A 24,904-nucleotide genomic window follows, 5' to 3' on the forward strand; every position below is an offset into this window, starting at 1 on the left:
GTACTATTTTCTCCTCTCTGTTTACATCTTTGTTCGTCCTTTCTCCAAGGTAGAACAGGGTATGGTAGAGGTTTTGTGTCCAGGCAGCACTGCTGATGTTCACAAATAATTTTCCTGAACTAGACATCCCTTAAATCTGATTTTTGTTTTATGAAAGTCCAGGGCTACCCAGATCACCTCTTTGATGGGTGTGTTTAAACTACGTAAAGACACTATTTCAGGGCAAACGAAGGTATTGTGGACAGTTCTGAGGGCCCCACATGCAATGTGGGACAGCACTACTTTCACTTAACCTCACTTCCTTTTTTCTCCTGGGAGAAGCCAATGTCTGTTACTAATTCTGATCTAATTTGATGGTCCTATTAATTGAGGGATTTATTTGCAATTCATTTGTTTACTATTGGTACCATTAGTGGACCTGCCCCTTAATTGCTGGTGCATTTTAGAGGTGTAAAACACACAAACAAAGCTATTTTAGTTTGTAATGGCTGACTGTAAATCTGAAATCCTATTAATCAAAATCTCCTTGTTTGAGCAGGTGGCTTTTAGTTTTTTGGGTTAATGATCTCAGAACCAATGACTCAGTGTCTACCTTGAGAGAACCAGACCAGTTAATATTCATTTTGGGAATTTAACCATGACATGCAACTTCTTTGAAATGTGCAGTAGTGCTCAGCTTGCCCCTATGCAGCCTCCCTGTGACATGCTGTAAACTGACTCCGTAGATAGTGCATTTCAATATCTGACTTTTTAGTCAGATGTACACTAAACTTAAGGATGTCTTGATCAGCTGGTCACGCTTTTAAACTGACAGTGTTCCTTTATAGTTAATCACATTTACTTTGAAATATTCTGTGTATTTAGAGATGTATTCTACCCTGGAAGCTTACTTTGGGTTCCCCACTGGCAACTATTGGCCTAATATTCAGAGATGCTAAGTATCCCCAATTCCTGTTGATTTCATTTGAGGCTGTTGGTGCTCAGCCCTTCTGAAAATCAAACCCCAGATGGGTAGAGGCAGACTTTGGCTCTTAAACTGTGCACAAAAATTCATTAGAAACCGACCTGGACAGCATTAGTAATTCTTAGTAATTTATTGAAAAGCAGACATGTGAAATGCATTGATTTGCTGTCCATGATAAAGTGCTGTCCATGATAAAGTTAAGGACTTGTGTGTAAAAGCTGAGTTTTAATTAACCTTTAACTCTGAGAATGAGTGTACTTTCCCATAAACTAGTGCTGAAAATGTTCAATGCCTTCCTGCAGTCGCCTGAAGGCCTCACTCCGTCCCATCTCTGGAACCCACCTTTGCTCCCTTCCCCCACTGCTATAAGTTTCCAGTTTGAGAGCCGTGCCACTGGAAACTGGATAGCATTTTAAGAGTTAAAATGATCATAGACTCATTAACGTTCCCTGCAGCTTTTCTCATGAAATTAAAGTATCAGTTTAATATTAAACATCTGTAAATTCACATTTCTCTTCCTTTCTGTCTTGTATCTTGCTGCTGCTTGTTTCAACCTTTGGTTTCTCTGAGCAGCTCTTCCCTAGAGCTAACTCTGGTCTAGATCCTTTGTCTAGCAAATACAAGCTGCTGTCATCCCAGTTGGTATCCTGCTGTTCAAAGGTCAGTTGCATCCTTTACATCATCCAGGTAGCTTCTGCCAGCTGGAGGCTTGTAAATCTAACTTGCACACTCTGCCACTGTGGCAGAGTTTTCATGGGTTATATTTTTAGGTGAAGACAGCAAACATACCAGAAGCCACAAAAAGTAAATAAAATGAAAATGCCAGTTACAAAAGAGCAAGAAATTAGGCTGGTTAGGTAAACAGTCTCACTCACACTTGCTACCAGTCCATACGCTAGCACATTAATGAGCAGATGTCTGATAGCCCCTTTCAGTTATTGATACTCTAGTGCACTTACTGTGCTGTATCTGGACTATTAGTGTGATCTGTAATCAATTGCATACACTTGTTTTTGAAATATTTTTTACTCTTATAAAATAGACGTTAATTTTTAGGGTACGTTTTCAAACTTGTTGGATAATGGCATAATACTAGCTCATGACTTCTGTTACGACACACACGCTGGCTCCTGTTTATTGGGGTTGACATCCAAAGAGGGGGGGGTGTGGTGGTTTTTTTTTTTTTTTTTTTTTACAAGAGACACCAAATCTTGGTTAAAATGAAACTGCTAAGGAACTGACTTGATAACAAGGATGGTTACTCATTCCAGAAGACTCTGACCAGATTTGAAAGTGTGTATTATAGAGTAATTTATTTACTATTAGACTAGAAGCTATCTGGTCCACTGACTGCTTTTACTTTGAGTGTTTACTGCTGCTGCTCAAGCATAATTTTAAGTAAAACTATGTCTAATACTTGCATTGTTGCTGCCAGGAATAACTGTCTACCCTCACTAACCTCATAATGACATAACCAAGCCGGACTAAAGGCACAATGGGTTGTTCAGTTTGCAACATGTAGACCTTAGATTAAATTACTTATTGGTAAATAAGAACTCCCAGTTGCCAAGCAACCTTCTGCCCTAGGGACCTATTATAGCAGCTGTGTTCAAGAAAACAATATTCAGAACAATTCTGTTCAGTAGTGTCTCCCTGGTGGATTTTGTTGTTGAAGGTCTATGGACTCTTAGCTGTTACTTTAAAATATCATTTAATTCAAGATACAGGATTCAACAAAATGATTTCAGCATTTCTTAAGAGAATCCTAGTTAGGCAATGCTGTGTTCAAGCAGCATTCAATTGAAATACACCCATGATTTCTTAAAACTCTAGTAAAATTTGGGTTTTGGGTTTTATTACTTTAAACTGTCCTTATAGCATATGTAACCAGAGCATCCCTGTGTTAACGTGAGCGTTATGTACAGTTGACACTGACCAGTCTGTGTGCTGTTTGCACTGCACTCTGTGAAACTAAGGCATAAATGTCTAGAAGTAAATAAGGTTTCTAAAATCTGTTCCAACAGCCTAAGGAGCTACTTTGAACAAGCAAGGAGATGGTTTTAAATTATTTTTACTTTGAAACCGTGAAGGGGCAGGTCACAGGGCTAGCTGCGCTTCCGTCTCCTTGGACGCTCTCTGTGCACCCCCTCGGGTGTCAGTACAAATGCTTTTACCTATCCTGGGTAGAATTCCACAATTATCCCACTCCTAGACAGGGCTCTGGGCTCCCGCACCCTGTGTATTGAGAGTGCTTACTCAGCAGGTGGGACTGAATTCTGGCATCTACGGTTTTTCCTGATCAAACAGCCTTCTGAAAACCAAAGTGGTGTTTGTTTTTAACAGCAGGAACAAAGCATTTAGAGAAAAGAGGAGTTTAAACGTCTTAAACGTGTCTCTATATTATTGTCTCCTGATGGTAAGCTAGGTAGCCCTACGTTCTTCAGACATCCCAGCATGTGTCTGCATGTCAATCTGATTGTCCCATCTCCCCCCTTCTCCTGAGAGGGAGACTTTTTCAAACTCTCATCCTTTTAATCATCTGGTTCCCAGGCTTTTCCTGTATTAGCATTGTCTCTTCACCCTCAAGGGCTTGTGGAGAAGTAGCTTATCTTGAGCCATTGTTTCCTTCCTACTTGTTTTCCTACAACTCTCCATTAAACTAAACCAATATATTCATATAGTAAACATTCAAATAACTAGGTCAACATATAGTAGTAATAAACTAGAACAGAGCAATTCCATTTCTTCTATAAAAAGCTTATCATTATAAATACTGTCTGTGGGGGAGAGGAGGCTGGTTGTAAACTTGCACAGACTTGAAACTTGCCTATAAAATGTATAGAAGTTTTAGCCGGGTAAAAGGGGGAGATCTTGTTAAATATCTTTTTATACTGATCACCTGAACATGCAGTACCAAATTTCACATACAACTTAGTGTTCTTTAAAGATTTTCAGCTGCTTTGGACTAATGGTGGAAGTGAGCTGCAAACTTCCTGAATGCTGGGAAAGTTCAGATATGATGTTCAGATCGCAGGTTTTGATTTACACGCACTACTTTGGCTTACATCATTTTTAAAAAGGCGTAAAGCTTTAACCTTGCCATGTGAAAAGTAAATAGTAATATTTGGGAACTGCTACTGCTTTCTGATAACGCCCCAGATTTTGAGATTGACAAGCCATGAGCCATGCAGGATTGGACCCTTGAATCATCAAAGGAGTCTTCTTTTATTCCTAAATGGTTGTTGCATGAGAATGTAAGTAAAACACACAATCCTACTATTTTTCTGCAGTGTTTACATTTAGAAAAGAGATAAAATTCCTCCAATATAACCAGTGTTGTAGAACTAGGTTTGCATTGGTTTTATGGGCTATACTGCCCTCTGCTGTTGTCTTTGATTAATTTGCTTTTTCAAGAGTTCAGACTTACCTGCATGCAGAGTTGCAACAAATTTAACATGTGCTTTCAAAACTGAGAGTACCCTGGCTTAACCAGGAGATCTTCAGCGACCTGAAACTCAAAAAAGGAGTCATACAAAAAGTGGAAACAAGGTCAAATTATGAAGGATGACTACAAAAAAACCACAGGGGTGTGGGGACAAAATTAGAAAGACCAAGGCAAAAAAGAGATTAAACTAGCTAGGGTCAGAAAGGGTAACAAGAAAACATTTTACAAATACATTAAAAGCAAGAGGAAGACCAATCACATGATGGGCCCATTTCTCAATGAAGAGGGAAAGACAATAACAGAAAATGCAGCAACATGTGAAATGTTAAATGCCTTTTTGGTGTCAGTTTTCACCAAAAAAACAAACAAACCGTAAGTGATTGGGCAATTAATATAGTGAACATCAGTGTAAATGGGGTATGATCTGAGGCTAAAATGGGAAAAGAATAAGTTAAGAACTATTAGACAAGGTAGATATCTTCGGGTTGGCGGGACCTTATGAAATGCACCCTAGAATACTTAAGGAACTGGCTGAAGAGATGTCTGAGCCATTTGCAGTTATCTTTGAGAACTTGTGAAGTCTAGGAAAAGGGCAAATATAGCGCCTGTCTATAAAAAGAGGAATAAAGATAACCCAGGGAATTATAGACCAGTCAACTTAACTTCAGTATCTGGAAAGATAATGGAGCAAATAATCAAGCAGTCAGTTTGTAAGCACCTAGAAGATAATAGGGTGATAAATAAGTCAACATGGATTTGTCAGGAACAAATTATGTCAAACCAACTTAATATCCTTCTTTGACAAGGTAACAAGCCTTGTGGCTAGGGGGAAAGTAGTAGAAGTGATATATCTTGACTTTAGTAAGGCTTTTGATACCGTTTCATATGACTGTCTCATAAACAAACTAGGGAAATATAGCCTAGATGCACCTGCTATAAGGTGAGTGTACAACTGGTTGGAGAAGCATAGTTAGAGAGTAGTTATCCATGGTTCACAGTCAAGCTGGAAGGGCATATTGAGTGGGTCCTGCAGGCATCTGTCCTGGGTCTGGTTCTGTTCAATATCTTCATAAATGGTTTGGATAATGGCATAGAGAGTACATGTGTAAAGTTTGCAGACAATACCAAGCTTGGCGGGGTTGCAAGTACTTCAGAGGACAGGATTAGAATTCAGAATGATCTTGACAAACTGAAGAAATGGTCTGAGGTAAATAGGATGAAATTCAATAAGGACAAATACAAAGTACTACACTTAGGAAGGAACAATCAGTTGCACAAACACAATGGGAAATGACTGTCTGGGACCGAGTATTGCAGGAAAGAATCTAGGGGTGAGAGTGGATCACAAACCAAATGTCACCAATGTAATACTGTTGCAAAGAAAGCCAACATCATTCTGGGCTGTATAAGTAGGAGTGTTGTAAGCAAGACCTGAGAAATAATTCTACTCTTCTTAGTGCTGATAGGACCTCAACTGGAATATTGTCCAATTCTGCAAACAAATTGGAGGAAGTCAAGAGGAGAGCACCAAAAAATGATTAAAGGTCTAGAAAACATGACCTATGAAGAAAGTGAAAAAATTGGATTTCTTTAGTCTGGAGAAGAGAAGACTGGGTGATGGTGGGGGACATGAAAATCTTCAAATACATAAAAGGTGGTTATAAAGAGGAGGCTGATAAATGTTCTCCTTAACTTCTGTGAGGACAGGACAAGAAGTAATGGCCTTAAATTGCAGCCGGGGAGATTTAGGTTGGACATTAGGAAAAACTTCCTAATGCTAAGTAAGCATAGTTAAGCACAGAAACAAGTAACTTGAAGAAGTTGTGGAATCTCCCTCAGTGGAGGTTTTAAAGAACAGATTAGTCAAATATCTGCCACTGATGGTCTAGGTTATACTTAGTCCTGCCTGAGTTCAGGGTACTGGACTAGATGACCTATTGAGGTTCCTTCCAGTCCTATGTGTGTATGATTCTGATTTAGTTAAATCAGAGTAAATCTTGTGTGACTTATTTTGGTTAGGTATCAGAGTAGCAGCCGTGTTAGTCTGTATTCGCAAAAAGAAAAGGAGTACTTGTGGCACCTTAGAGACTAATCAGTTTATTTGAGCATAAGCTTTCATGCATCCGATGAAGTGAGCTGTAGCTCACGAAAGCTTATGCTCAAATAAATTGGTTAGTCTCTAAGGTGCCACAAGTACTCCTTTTCTTTTTTTGGTTAGGAAGAGATTTAAGATAAAATGACATAAGCCATTCTTAAATGAAAAAGAAGTGTCCACTCAGGGTTTTGCAGTGATTTAACTAAACTGGTGCAAGCTTGTATTTAGGCCAGACCTTAAATAGCAATAAACCCTTACAGGTTATATTTTAATGATTTTAAGTTATGTCAAACTGACAAAAACAAGGAAGAGCGAAGAGTTTGTCTACATGAAACTGGCACTGAAATAACTAAATCAGCTGTTAATTTATACCTTTAGTCACTTGAGTGTACGTCTGTGTGGATGCACTTGTTCTGGAATAGAGAGCCCTATCCTGACATACCTATCCAGGACATACATATCCTGAAGGTGTGAATTACAGCTGATTTAGTTATTTTGTGTCAGTTTCCATGTAGACAAGACCTAAGATTGAACTTCCGCTTAAACTTCAGTTTGTCCTGTTTTGGTCGGTAGCACAGATTTCAATTCGGTGTCTAATGCTACCAGCTACCACTAACGCTGATTTAAGACGGACTTTGCCATGATAGCTGTGGCAAAGGAGACTGAATGTCTATTTCAGTGGTTTGGCACTGCCGTGGGTATCACAGCAGTGCACATTCATGTAAGCAGCCTGAGTGGTGTGTAGGGCTACATAAGTGCCAAGTAACTATTATAAAGTGCATCTGCTGTACTGCAGTAGGTACAAGGAGATGAGTAAAAAGGTGAAATCTGGAGATTGGAATTTTGTAGATACACACTTCTTTCCACTTAATATACAAGTCCTGAATTCATACTTTTCTTAAAACATGAATTGTAAAATACAGATTGGGTCTATAAACTAATCCCTGCTTCGTGCATTACTGAGGTGCTTTAAGCTTAGCCAATTCTCTTACGTTACATCAGGAAGAGGATGCAAGAACCAGACGTGCTTCCTATATAGATATCAATAGCGAATAGATTGATAACTCTTTGAAAACTGCTTTATGGCTTGCTTTCTTTCCTTCCTTCCTCTTTATTGTTCTCACATAAAACTGTATTCCTTTCCTGCAGCTTTGGAACGTAGCCTCTTGAAAACTCTGCAGAAACTGGATGAGTACCTGAACACTCCTCTCCCTGATGAGATAGATGAGAACAGCATGGAGGATATCACAGTTTCTACCCGCAAGTTTCTGGATGGCAATGAGATGACATTAGCAGACTGCAACCTGCTACCTAAACTACACATTGTCAAGGTAAATGATTTTATTGGGAGGGACTACAGTCATTTCAGTTACATTTCTTATAGTGTATATAATAGAAAAAATGTACAAGATCCTGGATCCCATCCCATTGCAAGGAACTTGGTAAATAAGACTGAATACATAAGTCTTCGTTAAGTGTAATCACAATATTAACACACTGCATAATAATTTAATGAAAGATTCTTGAAATGTGTGTGAAGCTTCTGTGCCTACCTTAGTTACTGTGACACCTAATAGATAACTAAGATAAAAAGATTTGTGGCCCAAGTCAAGCCAGGTTTTAATGTGCTGTAGAAACAAGGAAGTCATGAGACTTTAAGAAGAAAGAAGAACCATATGACTACAGTTTTTCCATGTTTCATTAAGCACATGTTTTTTCTGTCTGTACAGAAAATGGCCTTAGTAATACAAGTAAATTGCACAATGCCAAATATAGGACCAGAGGACAAGTTAGACACACCTGAAAGAGATGGGAGAGCATAACTCTGCAAAAATGAAGATTTTTCTTTATTACCAAAAAGAAAAGGAGTACTTGTGGCACCTTAGAGATGAGCTATTACCAGCAGGAGGGGGGGACGGGGACCTTTTGTAGTGATGATCTCGTTGGAATCTGTGTTTGAAGTTTTTTTGTTGAAGAATAGCCACTTTTAGGTCAGAAATTAAGTGACCAGAGAGATTGAAGTGTTCTGCGACTGGTTTATGAATATTAAAATTCTTGACATCTGATTTGTGTCCATTTATTCTCTTCTTTATTACCATGGTCTGACTTCTGTTCCCCTTCCCTTGCACTGTTCTAGGCAGTCTCACGCTGCAGATGGAGCCCCAGGTTAAATTTATATGCCTGGCTGTAGCAATAGTTAATCTGTAGTACTAGTTTGCTCGTTGTCCTCGGAAAAACTGGGCCATCTTGATTATCACTACAGAAGGTTTTTTTCTCCTGCTGATAATAGCTCATCTTAATTAATTAGCCTCTTACAGTTTGTATGGCAACTTCCACCATCTCTGTGTGTGTGTGTGAGAGAGAGAGAGAGAGAGTAATATATCCTTACTATACGTTCCATTCTATGCATCTGATGAAGTGGGCTGTAGTCCACAAAAGCTTATGCTCTAATAAATTTGTTAGTCTCTAAGGTGCCACAAGTCCTCCTGAAGCATATAGTGTACCACCAGGTCTACATACATACCAGAAGGGCAAGATGTACTGATTTTGACCTTTAATGGAAGTTACATTGTAGGGTTTATACTCTGTGAGGATAGTATGACAAAGAATGGAAGAATTGATGTAACTTAAAGGACATGAAGTAGTCATTGTATATATTTTTTTTGTTTTAGGTGGTTGCCAAAAAATATCGCAATTTTGATATTCCCAAGGAAATGACAGGGATTTGGAGATACCTGACCAATGCCTATAGCAGGGATGAATTCACCAATACTTGTCCCGGAGACAAAGAGATTGAAATAGCTTACAGCGATGTAGCCAAGAGACTCACTAATTAATCAGCACTTGCAAAAGAGATGACTTCTCACATATTCCATAACAGAATGCTTCTCCTAACAGACTGCTCTTTTGCATATAAAATAACAATTTATTTTGCATGAATTTGCAGTTATTCAATGTTACGTTGGATAGAGCAGGTACAGTAATTACCTAAAGTTCGCAAAACAGGAGTAATGAGGCTTGTTTTTCTTTACCTTCTATAGCAGCAAATACGAAGATTATCATTAATACAATTTGTGTTTAATGTTGCATTGGGGTACTCTAGACACCCCAGGATAAAGGGTTATTTTTCTCCACTCCTTTTCTTTTATCTATTAACTATAGCTAAACTTGCAAACATTTGGTCCATTTCTGTGTAGACACTCTCTTGAAATTCACTAATTGGTCCACAATATTCTCTTGGTATATGGTACAAGAAATATTTATGTATTTTGGAATTTACTACTACTTAAAGGTCTGCATGTAGGATAAAATAGTTATCTACAACATATTGATCTGTACCTGCTTGTCTATCCCAGCCGTATACCAAAGGATCTTATTTCCAAAAAAGCCTTTTGCAGAATACTTGGCAATTTTTTTTAACAAGAAAACAAAATACTGTTGGATTACAAACAAAAGGCCCCAGAAATATGGCCACCACAGACCCAGATATGAATGCCCCAAACTGCAGGAGTTGGGATCTTGGTCTGAATTTTGTTTAGGGGCCTGTCAGAGAAAATGTTTAGGTATGGGCCTTCTGGAGCCTGATGAGCACTAGTTTAAAAAACAAACGGTGCTGTCTGAACGGAGTTTTGGGTCTCACCAGATACAGTTAGCAGAAGGTCATTTTGATGGCACATCATGAAGAAACCAAAAGAGCTAGACATCCACCATTGGTTCATTTTAAGAACTGCAAGTGGCTGCTTTTTTGGTAGTAAAGAGCCTTTGTTCTATGTAGGTCGTCTTAGTAACATTTATTTAGGAAAACTGCTGTCGTAAACAATGTACATGTAAAGTTTAGGGTTCTAGTTGAAAATAGCTACTGTATATGATAGCTAGGAGTGCAATGATTAGCAATGCAAGACTGAACACACAGCAACTAGAGTAGAAATCTTGAGAATTTCTTTAAAGATATTTTTTCTGAAGCATGTTTAAGTGACCTTTAAAAGCGAATATTTGCCTTAACATACAGTATGCATTTTTCTAAAAGAAAAGCCCTCTTGTTTTCTCTTTAAAAATAATGCTCTGTGAAGTGCCAGCCTTCCTACGTATTAATTTATCCCCTGACTGTCACTTGTCTACATACCTGGACGACAGTTTTGCATAACCGTAATCATTGCACTACTATCCGTTTAGGTTTGCTGCAGCAACACTGAGGAATAGCACTGCAATTTTTTAAAAAGCAATTTTCAAATATTTCTACACCAGGGAATAGTTTTCTTGTTTAAAACAAAAAGGCAACGTTTTGATGCATGAAATAAATTACTAGGTTATTTTAGAGGCCATCAAACCCCCTACTCCAAAGAGCATTAACATATTTTTTGTAATGATACTTTTTTATATTTAACTGATTTTAGAAGTCTGGAAAGTGCTATTCCTTGTAGGTTGTTTTTCCAATATTAAACCTACTGCAATAACATGAAAATGCTCACAGAAACACACTTTTATACACTAACATTTTGGTAAGCACTAGTTTTATGAAAAACAGCATGACTTTCTAAGCATCCTGCTTTTGCTATTTCATATATCCATAAAGTTAGCTTGAAATAAGTGATAGAATACTCCATATTTGTATACGTGGCTTATGGTGCCTTTGTCTTGCCTTCTTAGGTCTAGAATTCCATTACTGTAACAACTCTCAATTGTTACCTGTCTTTTCAAAGACAGCGATCGATATGCTTAAAATCAAGCCCTATTATGATTTATTGCAGGGGCGTTCAGGAACTGAAAGGAAAATCTACAGAGCAGCCTGGTTAGAAAATGATTTGTAGCCTTCTTATATTCACTGTATCCTAAAGGCCCATTCACACCACGAATAAAGTTTGTCTAGCAGTAAAAATCTTCTTTAGGGGTTTAATACTTGCCAATGCTACGTCCAGAGAGGGGAATTATTTCATTTTTTGTCAGATTAAAACCTAGTTTGGTTTTGTTGTTAATACATGGAGGGTAACAATGGGAGTTTATTGGTTTGGTGCTTTTTTGCCTTTGTATAGCTTAAGATGCTCAACTAAAAATGGAATATAGGAATCGGTTTAGTCAATTGAAATTAATCTATTAAATTTAGATCAGGATGGCCCTTTGGAGTTGTTTAATTAGTGATCAGGCCCAATTTTTTTGTAAACCGATTAGGCACTCAGTATGCACACAGCTTGTGTGTGCTGGGTAACTGGATTTACATGATCATAATTAACCATTTGTATATACAGTGACTCAGTTGTGGTAATTGGCCACAAAAAAAGCATGCCTGTACACGTTTACCTTGTTAAAATATCAGGCCTGTAATCTAGTATAAACCATAGATGCTTTGTAATTTCCCTTGAAAAATCTAATTATCATCCTCGAAACACGGATGTTGAATATAATGTGCTACAACGAAGTAATTTTAATGGCTGACATGGTTAAAAGCTTGGGAACCAAGTTAAAGCTTCTGCTGTCTCTGGCACCCATTGATGCATTGCTTGTCTTAACACAATGAGCTATTGAGTGTCAGAGATTGGACGGCAATGAAAAACGAGCTTTTTCCCATATAGTCACAGTTCAAATGAGCCTCTGGTTGGTTAGTAACTGAAAGGGGATATGCCATGTGGTGGCCGCTTGCTGACCTCTGTGAAATGAGTGGCTGTCTTTCTGATTTCCCATTGCATTGCATCACTATAGCTGTCCCATTTGTTGGCACCCTCCGTATAGAGCTTAGTGGAGACTGAACATCTTTTACCTCTACAGGTAGTCACTCCAGGTCAGAACCGCAGGGCGTTGGCAGGGTGGTGTGTGGCGGGATTAGCCATCTGTGCTATCTGTATTTTTCAGTCTGACCCCAATCACCAGCACTTACAGTAACCCTTATTAATGGGAAACTCCCTGTCCTCATTCCCTCCCACTTTGACTGGAGAACAAGGTATACACATGAATTTGGTTTTTAAACAAAGTTTTCCTTTCTGGAAAAGACTTCCTGCATGTGCAAAACTGTTTGAGCGGGATGCATGTGAACCCTTGAAATGATTTCATGCACTGCAAACATTTCCTATGTGTCTGTTTTTCTCTGGCATTCGAAGTCCCACATGGACTACTGCAGCTGTGTAGTTGCATAATTATATTTTTCCCATAAAATTGGTAATTTTCTGGAACGGGTCTGTTTAAACTGATTGAAAAGAATTCTGTGCAGTTCTGAGATAAGATAAAGATGCAATCAACTTTCTATGCTAAAGAAGCAAATTAGCTTTTCATATCAAAGGAATAGACATGTTGAAAAAAACAATGTGTTGAGCCAAACCCACGGATATCTATCTCCATGTAGGACACAGTGGCTAAGAACAGCAAAATGTACACTCTGCCATTCAGATAATGATTTGAACGTGTTAAATGAGCATCTTCAGAACAAAACTTTATCTATCCAAAGTAAGCCCACTTAGCTTGTGACACTAATTCTTGCTTTTTGTATGTGGGTGGGACGAAGTGGGGAGAGATGCAAACTCCGAGAACTGGACATCTGGAATTGGGGCATGGTATGCAGAAATACTTGACAAGTCCATACAATTTATTGTAGTATGCTTATGGATCATCTTTTACAGATATACCAGTATATTGCGGGCAGCTAAAAATAAAATTATATTTTCACTACCAAACAGATCTGGATGGTTTTGTGTGCGCACATATTCCCACAATTCAAGAGGGTGCGTTGTGATGCACTACTGTAGACACAATTTTTGTCTGACCGTTAAAGCCAGTGATAGGGCATACCATTCCCAGTTTTGCCATTGGTCTTGTGACCTCTAGGGCAAGTTGTATTTAACCTCGGTCTATCTTTCTGTAACTAGGTATAATATTTACCCACTCTGCCGGAGTGTTGACTAGAACAAGTTTTAAAATGCCAGTTTTTTCCACAAATAACTTTTAAAAGTGATCATTTGTCAATATTTCCTATGGAAAATATTTTTTGATAGAAAACTTTTTTAAAATGTGGGGGTTTGTTTTTTTTAAAAGACTTTGGTTTTCAAAAATTGAAGAACAAAACATTTTACCAAAAAAGAAACTTTCACTGTGTAGTTTTCTTTTTTAAAAAAGTCAAATTTTAAAAAAAAAGTCAAACATGAAAATGGTTTGGTTTTTCAACCAAATAAACCATTTTTCATCATGTTCCAACAAAATATTTCAACCTCAACTGTGGAGGCTTAACTGATACTTTGTTACAGAAGAGAGTTAGGGTCCCAAGCTGGGATACTTTGGTTCTGAGTTTCAACCACACACCTCTCAGGACTTCTGCTTGGCAATGTTTCAGCCTGAAAACTTCCCTCTTTGCTCTGTAACCTGTCAATACCTAGTCAATAAGTCTGGTCGTAAGTCGTCAATTTCCATAGGAAGGTTCTAAGAAAATCCAGGGCATTGCTAAGCCAGCCATTCATCATCTAGCTCACCATGGGGGTGTGAAGTATATCTCGCATCTGATTTACAAGGAGATTTGTGTTCTGGAGAACGTGCTCCAGGATGCAGTCACCTACACTCAACATGCCAAATGAAAGACCGTTCTAGCCTTGTATGATGTAGTTTGCATTCTCTAATACCAAGGTTGCCCTCTGAAAGAATTTGGAGGCTAAATCCATGCTAAGACTACATGATCTACACTCATCTACTTCACCTTGGCTAGGTCAACTGATGGCATTAAAATGTGGTAATCCAAACAAGAGAGTTTACTACCTGTGGTGTTTTGAGTCGTCCAGCAAAGGATGCAGTCCCCCCCAACAGAATGTGTAACTAACTCCAGATCCTTTGGGGTTTGTGGGAGATCAGAGAGCCTGTTTTTGCCATAACAAGATCCACAGTAATCTTGTACATTACCAGATTCCAGCACTTCCTTGAAACCTAAGTGGGACATATGCTGCCTTGCAAATCTGGAGAGCAGAATGAAGGGAAACAAGCAATCTGTGGGGTAGAACAGAAGACTTCTGCCCATGCACCACACAATACTTAAAAGATAGGTGATGAGCTTGTTTGCTTAGTGCTATTTGCTGCACTCAGTCTGTTTAACTGTTCTTTATTTAACAATCTCCTCTGTTTCTCTTTTACGATGCTTTAAAAATGGGTGCCTAGATTGTTACTGTGTAAAATCCTGGCTGAGTGTCCCAGCCCGAAGAAGCTGGCTGGTTGGCCTCAGATGCTGTGGAGACCACTCCGCAAACAGTGCCATGAAGATGGTCAGCGTGGGCAGGGAAAGCTTAAAACCTTGAAGGGAGCTAGGGGTAGTTACAAAGACACATCATGAATGTGTCACGTATGACCCCTGACCACAGCATTCACCCTATGTTGGTTTCAGTGAGGGTCCTGATCCCAACTTCCTTGAACTTCGGACAAGTTTGGGTCCGAACTTTGCAGCTGAGGCTAGTCTCTAAGGATGCGGCCCTGCTCCCAGTGAAGTCAATTGGAGTTTTGCCAATGACTTGATTGCAAGTGTCGCTGCATTTGCTAGTGGGAAGGGCCAGGACCGAAGTATGCTTGAATTGTCGTCCTCTCCTTTCTCTTTTCTACTTCAGCCAGTTCTGACCAAGCCTAATGACCCATGCTGAGCCGGCCACTAGCCTTTGGTATTTGGCCAAGGAGAGATTTGGTACTGTTGGAATACTGGTTCACCTTGAAGCTACACACAATGGCTGGGCTTGCATTGGTGCTCGCCTCTTGTGTGGAAATATTCTTTTGGGGGCTAATCAATTTATTTATGTGAAGTTTTTGCTGAACAGTGTTAGTTTATTTCTATGAACTGTTAAAATGGTTTCATTTTTACCTAGGGCTACTACATTTTTATATATATATATATATATATATATATATATATATATATATATATATATATTTTTTAAAAAATCCAGAGTTGTCTTGGTTCATTCCTTTGGCAATTAGTACATTTAATAGGGCTCCAGGTTTTTATTGCAGAGAGGTTAAAATATACTAATAGCTGAAAGCTGCTATAATAATTGGGCGATGGAAATTCCAGAAACAATTTCCTAATTACTTCCTCCTTCACTGAACTCCCTTATAAGCAGCAGTAAAATACAGTAGCGAGCCGGGCCAGGACACCCTGCCAATGCCTGCTAGCTGCACCCTGGTGGAGGACTAAGGAACCCACTTTTTGAGCTAGTTTGCCTCATTTGCTCAGAGGGTGGCTAAGAATTGGTCAGGAAGAGAGTTTTGCGTTCACTTTTTGAGATCTATTTCAATATTCAGGCCAGTCATAAAATTGATGGACGTATGTAGGTAGGTCCAAAGGCTCTAGGACAGTAATGCGCAATCAGTGCTGCAAGAGGCTATCTTCTCCAGCTCCTGAAAGGCGTCATGTATCCTCCTGAGCACTGAGGCTGCCCTTAAAGGTATGTAAAAATCCATGCCTAGCAAAGGGGATGGTTTAGATATCTGAAGTGTCAGGCTTGAAATGCTCTCTGGAACCAGAGGATGGGAGCTCGGCCTGGCTAACACAGCCCCGCTTTCCAAGTGAAATAAAACTAGTTCCCTGCAGGTTAGATGGTGGGGAAAACTTTCAACTGAGATCTTGAAGTGCAGAGTAGTCCAGACTGCCCTAGGAATGCCAGAGGGCCTGGGGCCACTTTTCAGAAGAGCATAGGGCTTTAGTTTGGTAACCTGACCAGAAACTCCCTCCTCATACTTCCCGCTTTGTTTTGTAATTTGCTATGCCCTGACTATTCACTTGCATTTCGGTAGGTGTGTATATGTGTCTATATAGAAAGAGCATTGAAGTGATTTGGGATGCTTTAGGGTGAATGTGCAGGGTAGAATTACCTATGCTGTCAATCTGGTATGGTAGCCAAGTTTACCAAAAACAAACACTGACTTTTGAGGGCCCAGTTTAAGGTACCTTAAAGGGGCCTGATTTTTGGAGGTAATGTGTTTGCCACTTTCTGAAATTAAGAGGCCTCACATCCTAGCCTGTCCCCACAATGTACAAACAAATAATGTGGGATATGCAGCTAAATGGAACTTTCTCGCTGTAGCTTTACAGCAGTTGGTCTGGCTACGTTTTTGACGAGCTCTGTCGACTGATGTTGGATGCATTCCTGGATCAGATTAAAGAGCTCATGATTCTTTGAATCCGGAGAAGAGCTTCTGTGTTCTTCCCACTGGACAGAGAGATGAAAAAAGTTTTAAAGACAAAGATCAAACATGAGAACTTCAAAAACAACTGAATGAATAAAGTGGATTCCGGGGGACATTTCAACTCTTTTGATCGCTAAGAGAGAGGACTTGGTAGGACCAGGGAGAAGGATTTTTGTCAGTGTTTTTAAAATGAGGATTCCACATACGGAAGCTCTGGTTAAAGTAATATTGTTCAGTAAGTGAGCTTGAAGGTTAAACTGGTTGACATGTCCCTTTCCTTCCAGGCAACCAGAGTGCTCAAGAGGGTTGATCCATCTAGGGCAGAGTGGAAAGAAAGACTAATGGTGGTGTGTCCCTGACTGTGAATCCATGGGGCAAAGTTGAATTGTGAATGAATGGGAAACTTTGTCACGTGGAGTTTATTCGACTGTGGTGACATTATCAAGGGAGCTGTGAGAAGCTTCTTCAAGACTCTGCCAAACACACCAAGAGTGTTCTGTAGGGAATAACAAATGCTTCAGTAGAGCAATGGGTTACGTGAGACAGGATCCCTTCTGCGTCGGATGTCAAGGGAGCAGGCTTGGTCCTTTGTTTGAGCATCTCAGAACCTTAACCTTTGAACTGCTCCAGGAGATGGGTAAGGCAATGTTAGCCCAATTTTACAGAGGGGAAAGTGAGCCATGGGGATTGACTGACTTGCTCAGGGTCAGACAACAGTGGCCATGATGGAAACTGAGTCCAGGGGTAGAGACAGCTCTAGTTCAAAGCTCCACCAAGAGTCAAGAGATGAGACTAACTAGGAGCTGGATCTCAACCATCACTAATTTTGCCCTTAATGTATGAGCCGAGGAGTCTTGACTCCTCCTCCTCCTCTACGGAAACTGTGTGATCACGCTCCAGCCTGCATAGCTGTGTCGCTTTATCTCCACACCTTCAATGTACCTCTCCCATGGAGCAAGTCCAGTTTGTCTCCTTGCCTGCCTCACTCTCTGCACGGCCCTTGTAGTCCCTGCTGCATGATGCTTTGTGCATTATGTGGAGTGGAACACAGCTGCAGTTGACTTATGGATTTGATCCCCGGAAGTCCAATCCATTGCCTTTGCAATGTGGCTCGGCTGCGTCCAGGCCCTGTTGCTCCCCTAGGCGTTAGAACCCCGCAACATGTTCCTCCTTCAGAGCCTCCACTGAATTTTGCCTGTTGTCCTGCATGTAAGGAGCTCACAGTGGATTTTCCATCTTTCAGCTGCTCTGTGATGCCGCCAGGCAAAAGCACCTGAACAGTATCGAGCTGGAAGCTATAGGATCCAGTGGACTTGAGCAGAGGGTTTGGAACCAGGAGCTCTAACCACAGGGCTGCTGTTAACCGCTGTGCTCTGCGGCCTTTGGCAAATTGTCAGCATCTCTGTGCCCCCGTTCCCTGGCTGTAAAATGGGGATAGTTGTCTACATCCCAGGGATGCCAGTAGGAAGTAGCTTAATAGAGAGAGGGCTAATCCAAAGGGCCAGGGCCAACCTCCCCCTGCACCCACCCTTCTGCAAGTTGGATCTGAATGTAAAAGCTGGTCAATAACAATCCAGTCTTAACCCTTGTGCTTTGGAGCATGAAATCCACAACTGAATTTTGCAGCTCACGCTCCTCTTTCGTTAGGTGCCTCAAAAACACAAAGAGCAGGCTCCATGCTACGTGGCACAGCCTGGGCCTGAACAAGCAGCGCGAACCAGCTCCCCGGTGACCCTTTCCAAGGTCCTAGGGGCACAGTACAGGAAAACGCTGCGAGCCACTGTGACTCCTGGTTTTATTGGGGGGGAATGGATATAGACAAGCATGTCGGCTCCTCCTTTGTTTTAATTTCCAGGCACAATGTTTCTTATAGTGATTGAGGTTTTTCTTCGAGTCCTCTGTGTTTATTAAGGCAGTGCTTGGCTTTTTCTCTGCTGTCCCGCTGCAGCCGTGCTGTTAAGGATCACACGCATAACAGCATAACCAAGTGATCTGTGATTCTTTATTTTTTTTTGGGTGCCTTGTGTGAGACTTCTCCACTGCTGAGCTCCCTCCCTCTGCAGTCAGGCCCTTTAAGGAGTGGCAAGTGGGGAGGACCCAGAATCAAGAGTCACTTCTGAAAACCTTGACCCCAGCATGTGAACAAATTTACCCAGGCTGGCTGCACTCCTGTGTTGGTGTCCTATCCCGTTACGCACTCATGGGTAGCTGTTAATGATGGTGCCATGCTGATTGATGGAGTTAATGTTGCCAACCCCGAGCATTCAAAAATCATGAATCACAGCCTTGAAAAAACCTGACATTTTTTTAAAAAATAACAAGGGCTCTTTATATTCATTTTCTAGTGTTTGGAGCCATTAAGGGCTCATGTTTTCCAGCTTTACTCTGTCGCCACTAGGGCGAGAAACTTTAAAAAAAAAAAAAGTGGAGATTTTTCATGTATTCACATGACTCCAGGAGGCAGAGCTTTAAGGAGAACAGCAAATATTGTGAGATTTGTGATGAAATCTCAAGAGCTGGCAACACTGAAAACACAAAGTAGCTGACGTTGTAATGGGAATGGAGTGGAGTTTGCTGAAGCTCTCTGGTTTTGTATGTTCCGATCCAAAGGGCCTAGTCATATGACACCCACTGTAATTCTGTTAGGGTAGGTCTTTACTGCAGAGCTCACTCCCAGCAGCCAGACTGCCTTTGCCTGGCTGTGAGTAGCCGTGCTGGAAAGCCATCCCTGACTGTGTCCTCATGAGAGCTGCACTTGCCCCTTGAGTCACTAGGACTTCTTAGGGCACACCCTATGCTGCTTTGGGCTGCAGAGAACTGAGCCACTCGGATTCTTTTCCAGTGAATTGTAGGAGAACTTCTGTCCTGGGCAGCCAGAGGGAATTGTGGGAAGGCACTGGTAGACTGTCAGCACTGGTGTGGCTTAGCCTCTGTCCTTGCAAAGTATATGGGTAACCAGCTCATGTGTAAGGTGGCCAGTCTGGCCCGGCTTGCCTAGCTTGAAAGTGCCACCAAACTTGAGCGAGAGGGTTTTGTGTGTGGACAGCCTGGGGGTTAGCACTAGCATCTGGGGCAGAGCCTGAAGTAACTCTGCCGTGAAGACAGAGAGTGAATGGGGGCGTAATGCCGCTCAGACTCCTCCACCCAGAGCTCTCATCCTGTGGTAAAGCCATTATTTAATCTTAACTGAAGAAGAGGAACGGGGCGGGGGTAAGCGCCCTCCCTCTTAGTGCAGCTGCGGGAGATGGATAGGGTGCGGTTGGTAACACATGCTGCCCCTGTGCGACTGAGAAGCAGGTGTTTGGTTGGCTGGGTCTCTAAATGGTTAAGCTTGTTTCTCTGCTGGGAGAGGCGCCTGCTGGCACTTCACGCTGTTGCGGGGGGGCAGTTCGGAGCATCAGAATGTCGCCGACATATTAGAGTTCTTTGAAGTCTTAACCTGACATGCAACTCGCCTGGTGCAGCTTTCATCCCTCTCCAGTGCTTCCCCAGCCAAGGCTGTTAATGGGAAACTCAGAGCCATAAATTTTTACTGTTAACATCTCCTGTGGTAAGGATTTCATAATGAGCTGAAGTCGCAGTGGAAGATGAGTGAAAGGCCTTTAAGCCAGCCCAAGTCCTGACCGGTTAGAGCCCACCAGGGCTGGGAAGAGCTGAACTTTAGAGCTACGCTGGGGGTCCCTCTCTGTATCGCTCTGTGCATCACTCGGGGCCTCGCCTTGCTCTGTGGACTTCAACGGAGCAGTGTGGTTCATTCTCCTCTGCTGTGAACTGGGGTGATGCACACCCCATGGCTAAAGACTGAGACAGGAGCGGGGAGCTCTCATGGCACCTGCTAAGGACCAGACGGGGAGTTACAGGGGAGCGCTGTTAACCCAAACCAGGGAGAGGCAGGGGAAGCTTTTAGCAGAGGAGGGAGAGCTGGGCCCCTCTTATTTTAAATTCCTATACATGTCTTCTACTGTTCAGCCTCTCCACAGGTTAATGGAGCAGGATACAAGGCCACCTGTTGGGTATCCATTTTGCATATGAGGAAACTGAGGCACGGCGGTGCTGTGACTTGCTCAAGGTCACGCAGTCAGCCTCAGTGCTGGGAATAGGACCCAGGAGTCCTGACTCTTAAGGTGCCTTGGGTCACACTGCCAGACTAGAACAAGTAACAAAAAGGAAGGCCTACTCATCCCTTCATTTCAAGGTGGAGAGCAGAGGAAACCAGGTGGGGTGGGGAAAAAACCCACCCCAAGCCAATGCTGGAAGATGGAGCAGCAGGGATAACGCCTGGGAATATTTCCTCTAGTGGAGGGACACATTGTCAGTCAAGTAGGAATTGAGGTTATGCTTCCATTTTTATTACATCATTGCTGTGAGCCTAATCCCTACCCAGCCTAGAACACACAGGTCTCCACAGCATCCGGGTCATCCCAATAATTTTGTATTGCACAAGGGGAGTCTATGCTGGATTGGCTGCCAGGGAATTTCCTGAATGACGCTCTTCATGGGAGCCCGATTTTCTCGCATCTTCTGCTCAGTAGAAGTCTCGCAACTTCATGCCAAGCCACAGGCTGGGAGGAGACCGCGTGCCCCAAGAATGAGGATCAGGGTGGGAAACTGTTCTGCTTAGAAATGCCAAGGTAGCACTCCCGATTGGTAATAGTCTCTGACCTCTTCAATGAGGGTCCCAAGTGTTCCTCCAAGAGCTTTTCCATGTGGTTTATCCAGAACATCTTGTCCAGTTCTGGGAGAACACTTCATCTTAGTCTCTGGGACCCAAAAACTCAGTTCAACTCCAGATCATCATGCAAGCTAACTTTTTAGGATGGAACAAATCTAGGCCCACCCTGGCCAGGCCCAGACTCGGGTGAAACCACAATTCCAAGTCCTAGCATACCCTATGCAGGTTTCATACGTTTTCCCTAGCTACTAACATCTATCCTTCTTGAACGTAATTGGTTTGGACGTCCTACAGCTCATGTAGCGACCCATCGCTTTGCAGATGGTGTAAGGACCAACTACTTTCGTCCTCATCCAATCTACATTTCGAGCTTCTCAATTCAGCGCGTTTCCATTTATCTCAACCAGCCCGACAACACCGGCTCCAGCACACAGCTTATCGCACCCTTGTTTACAGTGTAACCTGGCCCTCAAATCAAGCTATCTGTGACTTTATTCATGGCCGGAATGATCTATGCCTACCCCAAGCTGGTGGTTATTTATGCAATAGCATTTATAGATTGAGCCTGGATTGTGCTAGGCGCTGTCCATACATCTCTCTAGGTACTTGTGACCTCATGACTGCAGTATCAGAGTAGCTCACAATCAGTGAGGGATTTCACCCTCACAGAAGTCCAACGGGGTATGGAATCTTATTCCTGTTTTGTACATAGAGAACTGTGACTTGGGGAGTATTAGTGACCTTGCCCAAGGTCACATAGGAAGTCCGTTACCTAGCCTGGAACTGAACTCCAGTTTCTTGAGTCCCTGTCCAGTGCCCCTTTGATTTGACCATCCTTCCTACTTTCCCTGCTTCGCAGAGCTTGCAATCTAAACAGACAGGACAGCGATGGAGCTGAAACAGAGACACAGAGAGGGGATGTGCCCGGCTCATGCTGTCACGTCCAGTCAGAGCCGGGAACAGAACCCAGGTCTCATAACGGCCCAGTCCAGAGTCCTCCTTCCCTGGCATCCCACAGCCTTGCAAGTGGTATTTGCTGCTTCCCTCCACTCCCGCTTGTCCTTTTAGGCAGCAAAAACAATCCCTGTGAAGCAGACTTGTTGAATAATCCTCCTTGGCGCAACTCAGTCATTCCTCAGCCGCTACTGCCCGTGTGCCCACAGCTATTTATATTTGTACTAGCTCTCCTCAAGCTCCCACAAGTGTGTATACACAAGGAGGGGAATCACGTCCCTAGCTCGTAGTGTCGATGTAACCTTAGAGCGTCCATGAGGGTTGCATGGGCTTACCAAGCACACTTCGTACCTACGGTACAGGTATAAATAGTTTATTACAATAATAAAACCTAGCTCTTCTCCTCCTCCCAGATCTCAAAGCACTTTACAAAGGAGGTCAGTACCAAGTAAAAGACTGAGGTGCTTTATTAGATGGTTAATCAATTGTTAGAGAGACCAACAAGTCAGTAAGTTGCTCCTAGCCCTCTACAACGCTTTTGACAGATGTTGTCCTGATCATCTATTACACACATTCCTCATAGAACACCAGGGTTGGAAGGGACCTCAGGAGGTCATCTAGTCCAACCCCCTGCTCAAAGCAGGACCAACCCCCAATTTTTGCCCCAGATCCCAAATGGCCCCCTCAAGGATTGAACTCACAACAGGGGTTTAGCAGGCCAATACTCAAACCCCTGAGCTATCCCTCATGCCTGTGACGTGCTTGGAGCATTTATTAAACAGGCTCCTTTAAGGATAAATATTTGAATCGGACTTGGCCAAAACCCAGAGGATCTGGCATTGGAGGTCCTTTCCTGCCTGAGGTACTTCTCTGGCTTTCCATAGCGTCTGAGCACACGCAAGCGCTTATCTGTAACGTAGTTCATCCGCACTTACCCCCGTGAGGCAGGAAAGTCCCGCTATACCCACAGGAAGTCTGCAGAGGAGCAGGGTTACCTTAACCACTGAGCTTCCCCGTACGCTGGGCTGGTGGCTTCATGGAACTCCATGGGCCTGAGTCTGCTGCTACCCCCATCAGTGACAAAAAGCTTCATTTGATTTCAATGGGAACAGGCTCTGCCCCTCTGTGAATCAAATTTCCATGCATTTATCTTACAAACTTCTTTTCGTATCACTTTTGACGGGCTGGGTGACTGGGAGATGTCCAGAACATGTTGGCCTCTAGAGGTCACCCTAAGCTAGTAGAATATCTCCAAAGGCTGTAGCTGGGACGGGGAAGCTTCCTTACAGAGCCGTGTGGGGTGATGCTGCTCCACAGATGGAATCGGAAACATTTTTTATAGTCCCATGTCATTCCATTACTGCGAGAGATGCTCTTACTCTAGGGATTTGACGGCTTCCCCCCTCGCCCACCCCAAATGCCGAAAGCTGCTTTTTTTTATTCGTCTGGAGAGAAGAATATTAATAAGGTGTCACAAAAATGTTTCACTTCCGGTGTTAATATACCTCCTGCTGCCCCCGTTAAAAAGTGTCTGGGGGTGGGGGCGGGGTTGGAAGGAAAGGCCATTGCTGTGTATCTGATCCATTAAATTCAGGGCCAGATCAGCCAGTGCCACTGGACCCTAAAATGTCTTTCACTTTCCCCATGTTCCTGATGCACTTGCAGTGGGGAGTCAGCAGCAGCATGGGGCTCAAAGGGCTTGCAAGGGGGCTCTGCATTTTATATGGGAGCATTACAAAGGCCTGCATCCTGGGGCTAGTGCTTTCCTGCTGATTGTGCCCAGCTCTGTGCCCCGTGTTCTTAGCTGCTTTCTAAACACACGTTCCTCTCCACAGAACCTGCTATACCGGAGCTGCGGAGCATGTGCAGAAAGACTTAAGTATTGGGGAGGGGAGAAATGCTTCTGGTGACAGGTTGACCCCCCTGTGGGCAGGAAGGATGGGCTAGGAGAATGGGCCCTGGCCTGGTACTTTGGAGTTCCATACCCAGCTCAGCCACAGACTACTTGTATGACCTGGGGCAAGTCTCAAGCTCCTGAGCCCCATTTGTGAAGAAGGGATGGTACTTCCCTGCCTTACAGGGATGTTTGTGAGGATTACATCCATTAGTGAGGATGAGATGCTTGGATACCATGGTGATGAGGACCAAATAAGCCCTGAAAGTTACAATATTTCTTTTCAGGCTGGATGTTTGTCTCCAGAACAGTCTAGATACATACTTCACAAACCTTCCACTGTAAACTCTTTAGGGAAGAAACCATTTTTTGTGTGGTAGGTGTGTGTGAACAGCACCTACCACAATGGAGTATCTGCGTCCCTTCCAGCAATGCGATGGCAACAATACTCAGAGCCATAGAGCTCAAAGAGCTTAACAAGGGAGGGCTGTATAAAAACCTGAATAGAATACTGTTTTCAATGCGTCCTCTGCTGGTCATAAAACATCACTGTCAGAGGGGGAAACTCGCCCAAGGTCACCCATAATACACACCAGTCTTGCCCACTGAGTTCACGGTGTTCCTTATAATAAGGGATGAACTCCTGATTAGCTTTGGTCTAGGGCCACCCCCTTAGCACAAACTCTCTCCCTTTTCTGAGTACTGGATCTTTACCAGTCCATGATTTTACCTGTGATGCTGTCACG

At 42.5% G+C, this 24,904-nt stretch overlaps 1 protein-coding gene across 2 annotated transcripts in view; it reads left to right on the forward strand.

Moving 5' to 3' along the window:
- Positions 1-13,163, forward strand: part of CLIC4 (chloride intracellular channel 4) — a 54,310-nt gene extending 41,147 nt beyond the window's left edge. For both annotated transcript variants that reach the window (XM_073317405.1, XM_073317406.1), the window contains exons 5-6: positions 7,654-7,835; positions 9,177-13,163. In XM_073317405.1, coding sequence (XP_073173506.1) covers positions 7,654-7,835; positions 9,177-9,341 — 347 coding nt within the window. In that variant the 3' untranslated portion in view covers positions 9,342-13,163. The remainder of the gene's footprint in view (positions 1-7,653; positions 7,836-9,176) is intronic.
- Positions 13,164-24,904: the final 11,741 nt, after the last annotated feature.

This window comes from Lepidochelys kempii, chromosome 19 (genome assembly GCF_965140265.1).
Source record: "Lepidochelys kempii isolate rLepKem1 chromosome 19, rLepKem1.hap2, whole genome shotgun sequence".
Taxonomy (NCBI): Eukaryota; Metazoa; Chordata; order Testudines; family Cheloniidae; genus Lepidochelys; species Lepidochelys kempii.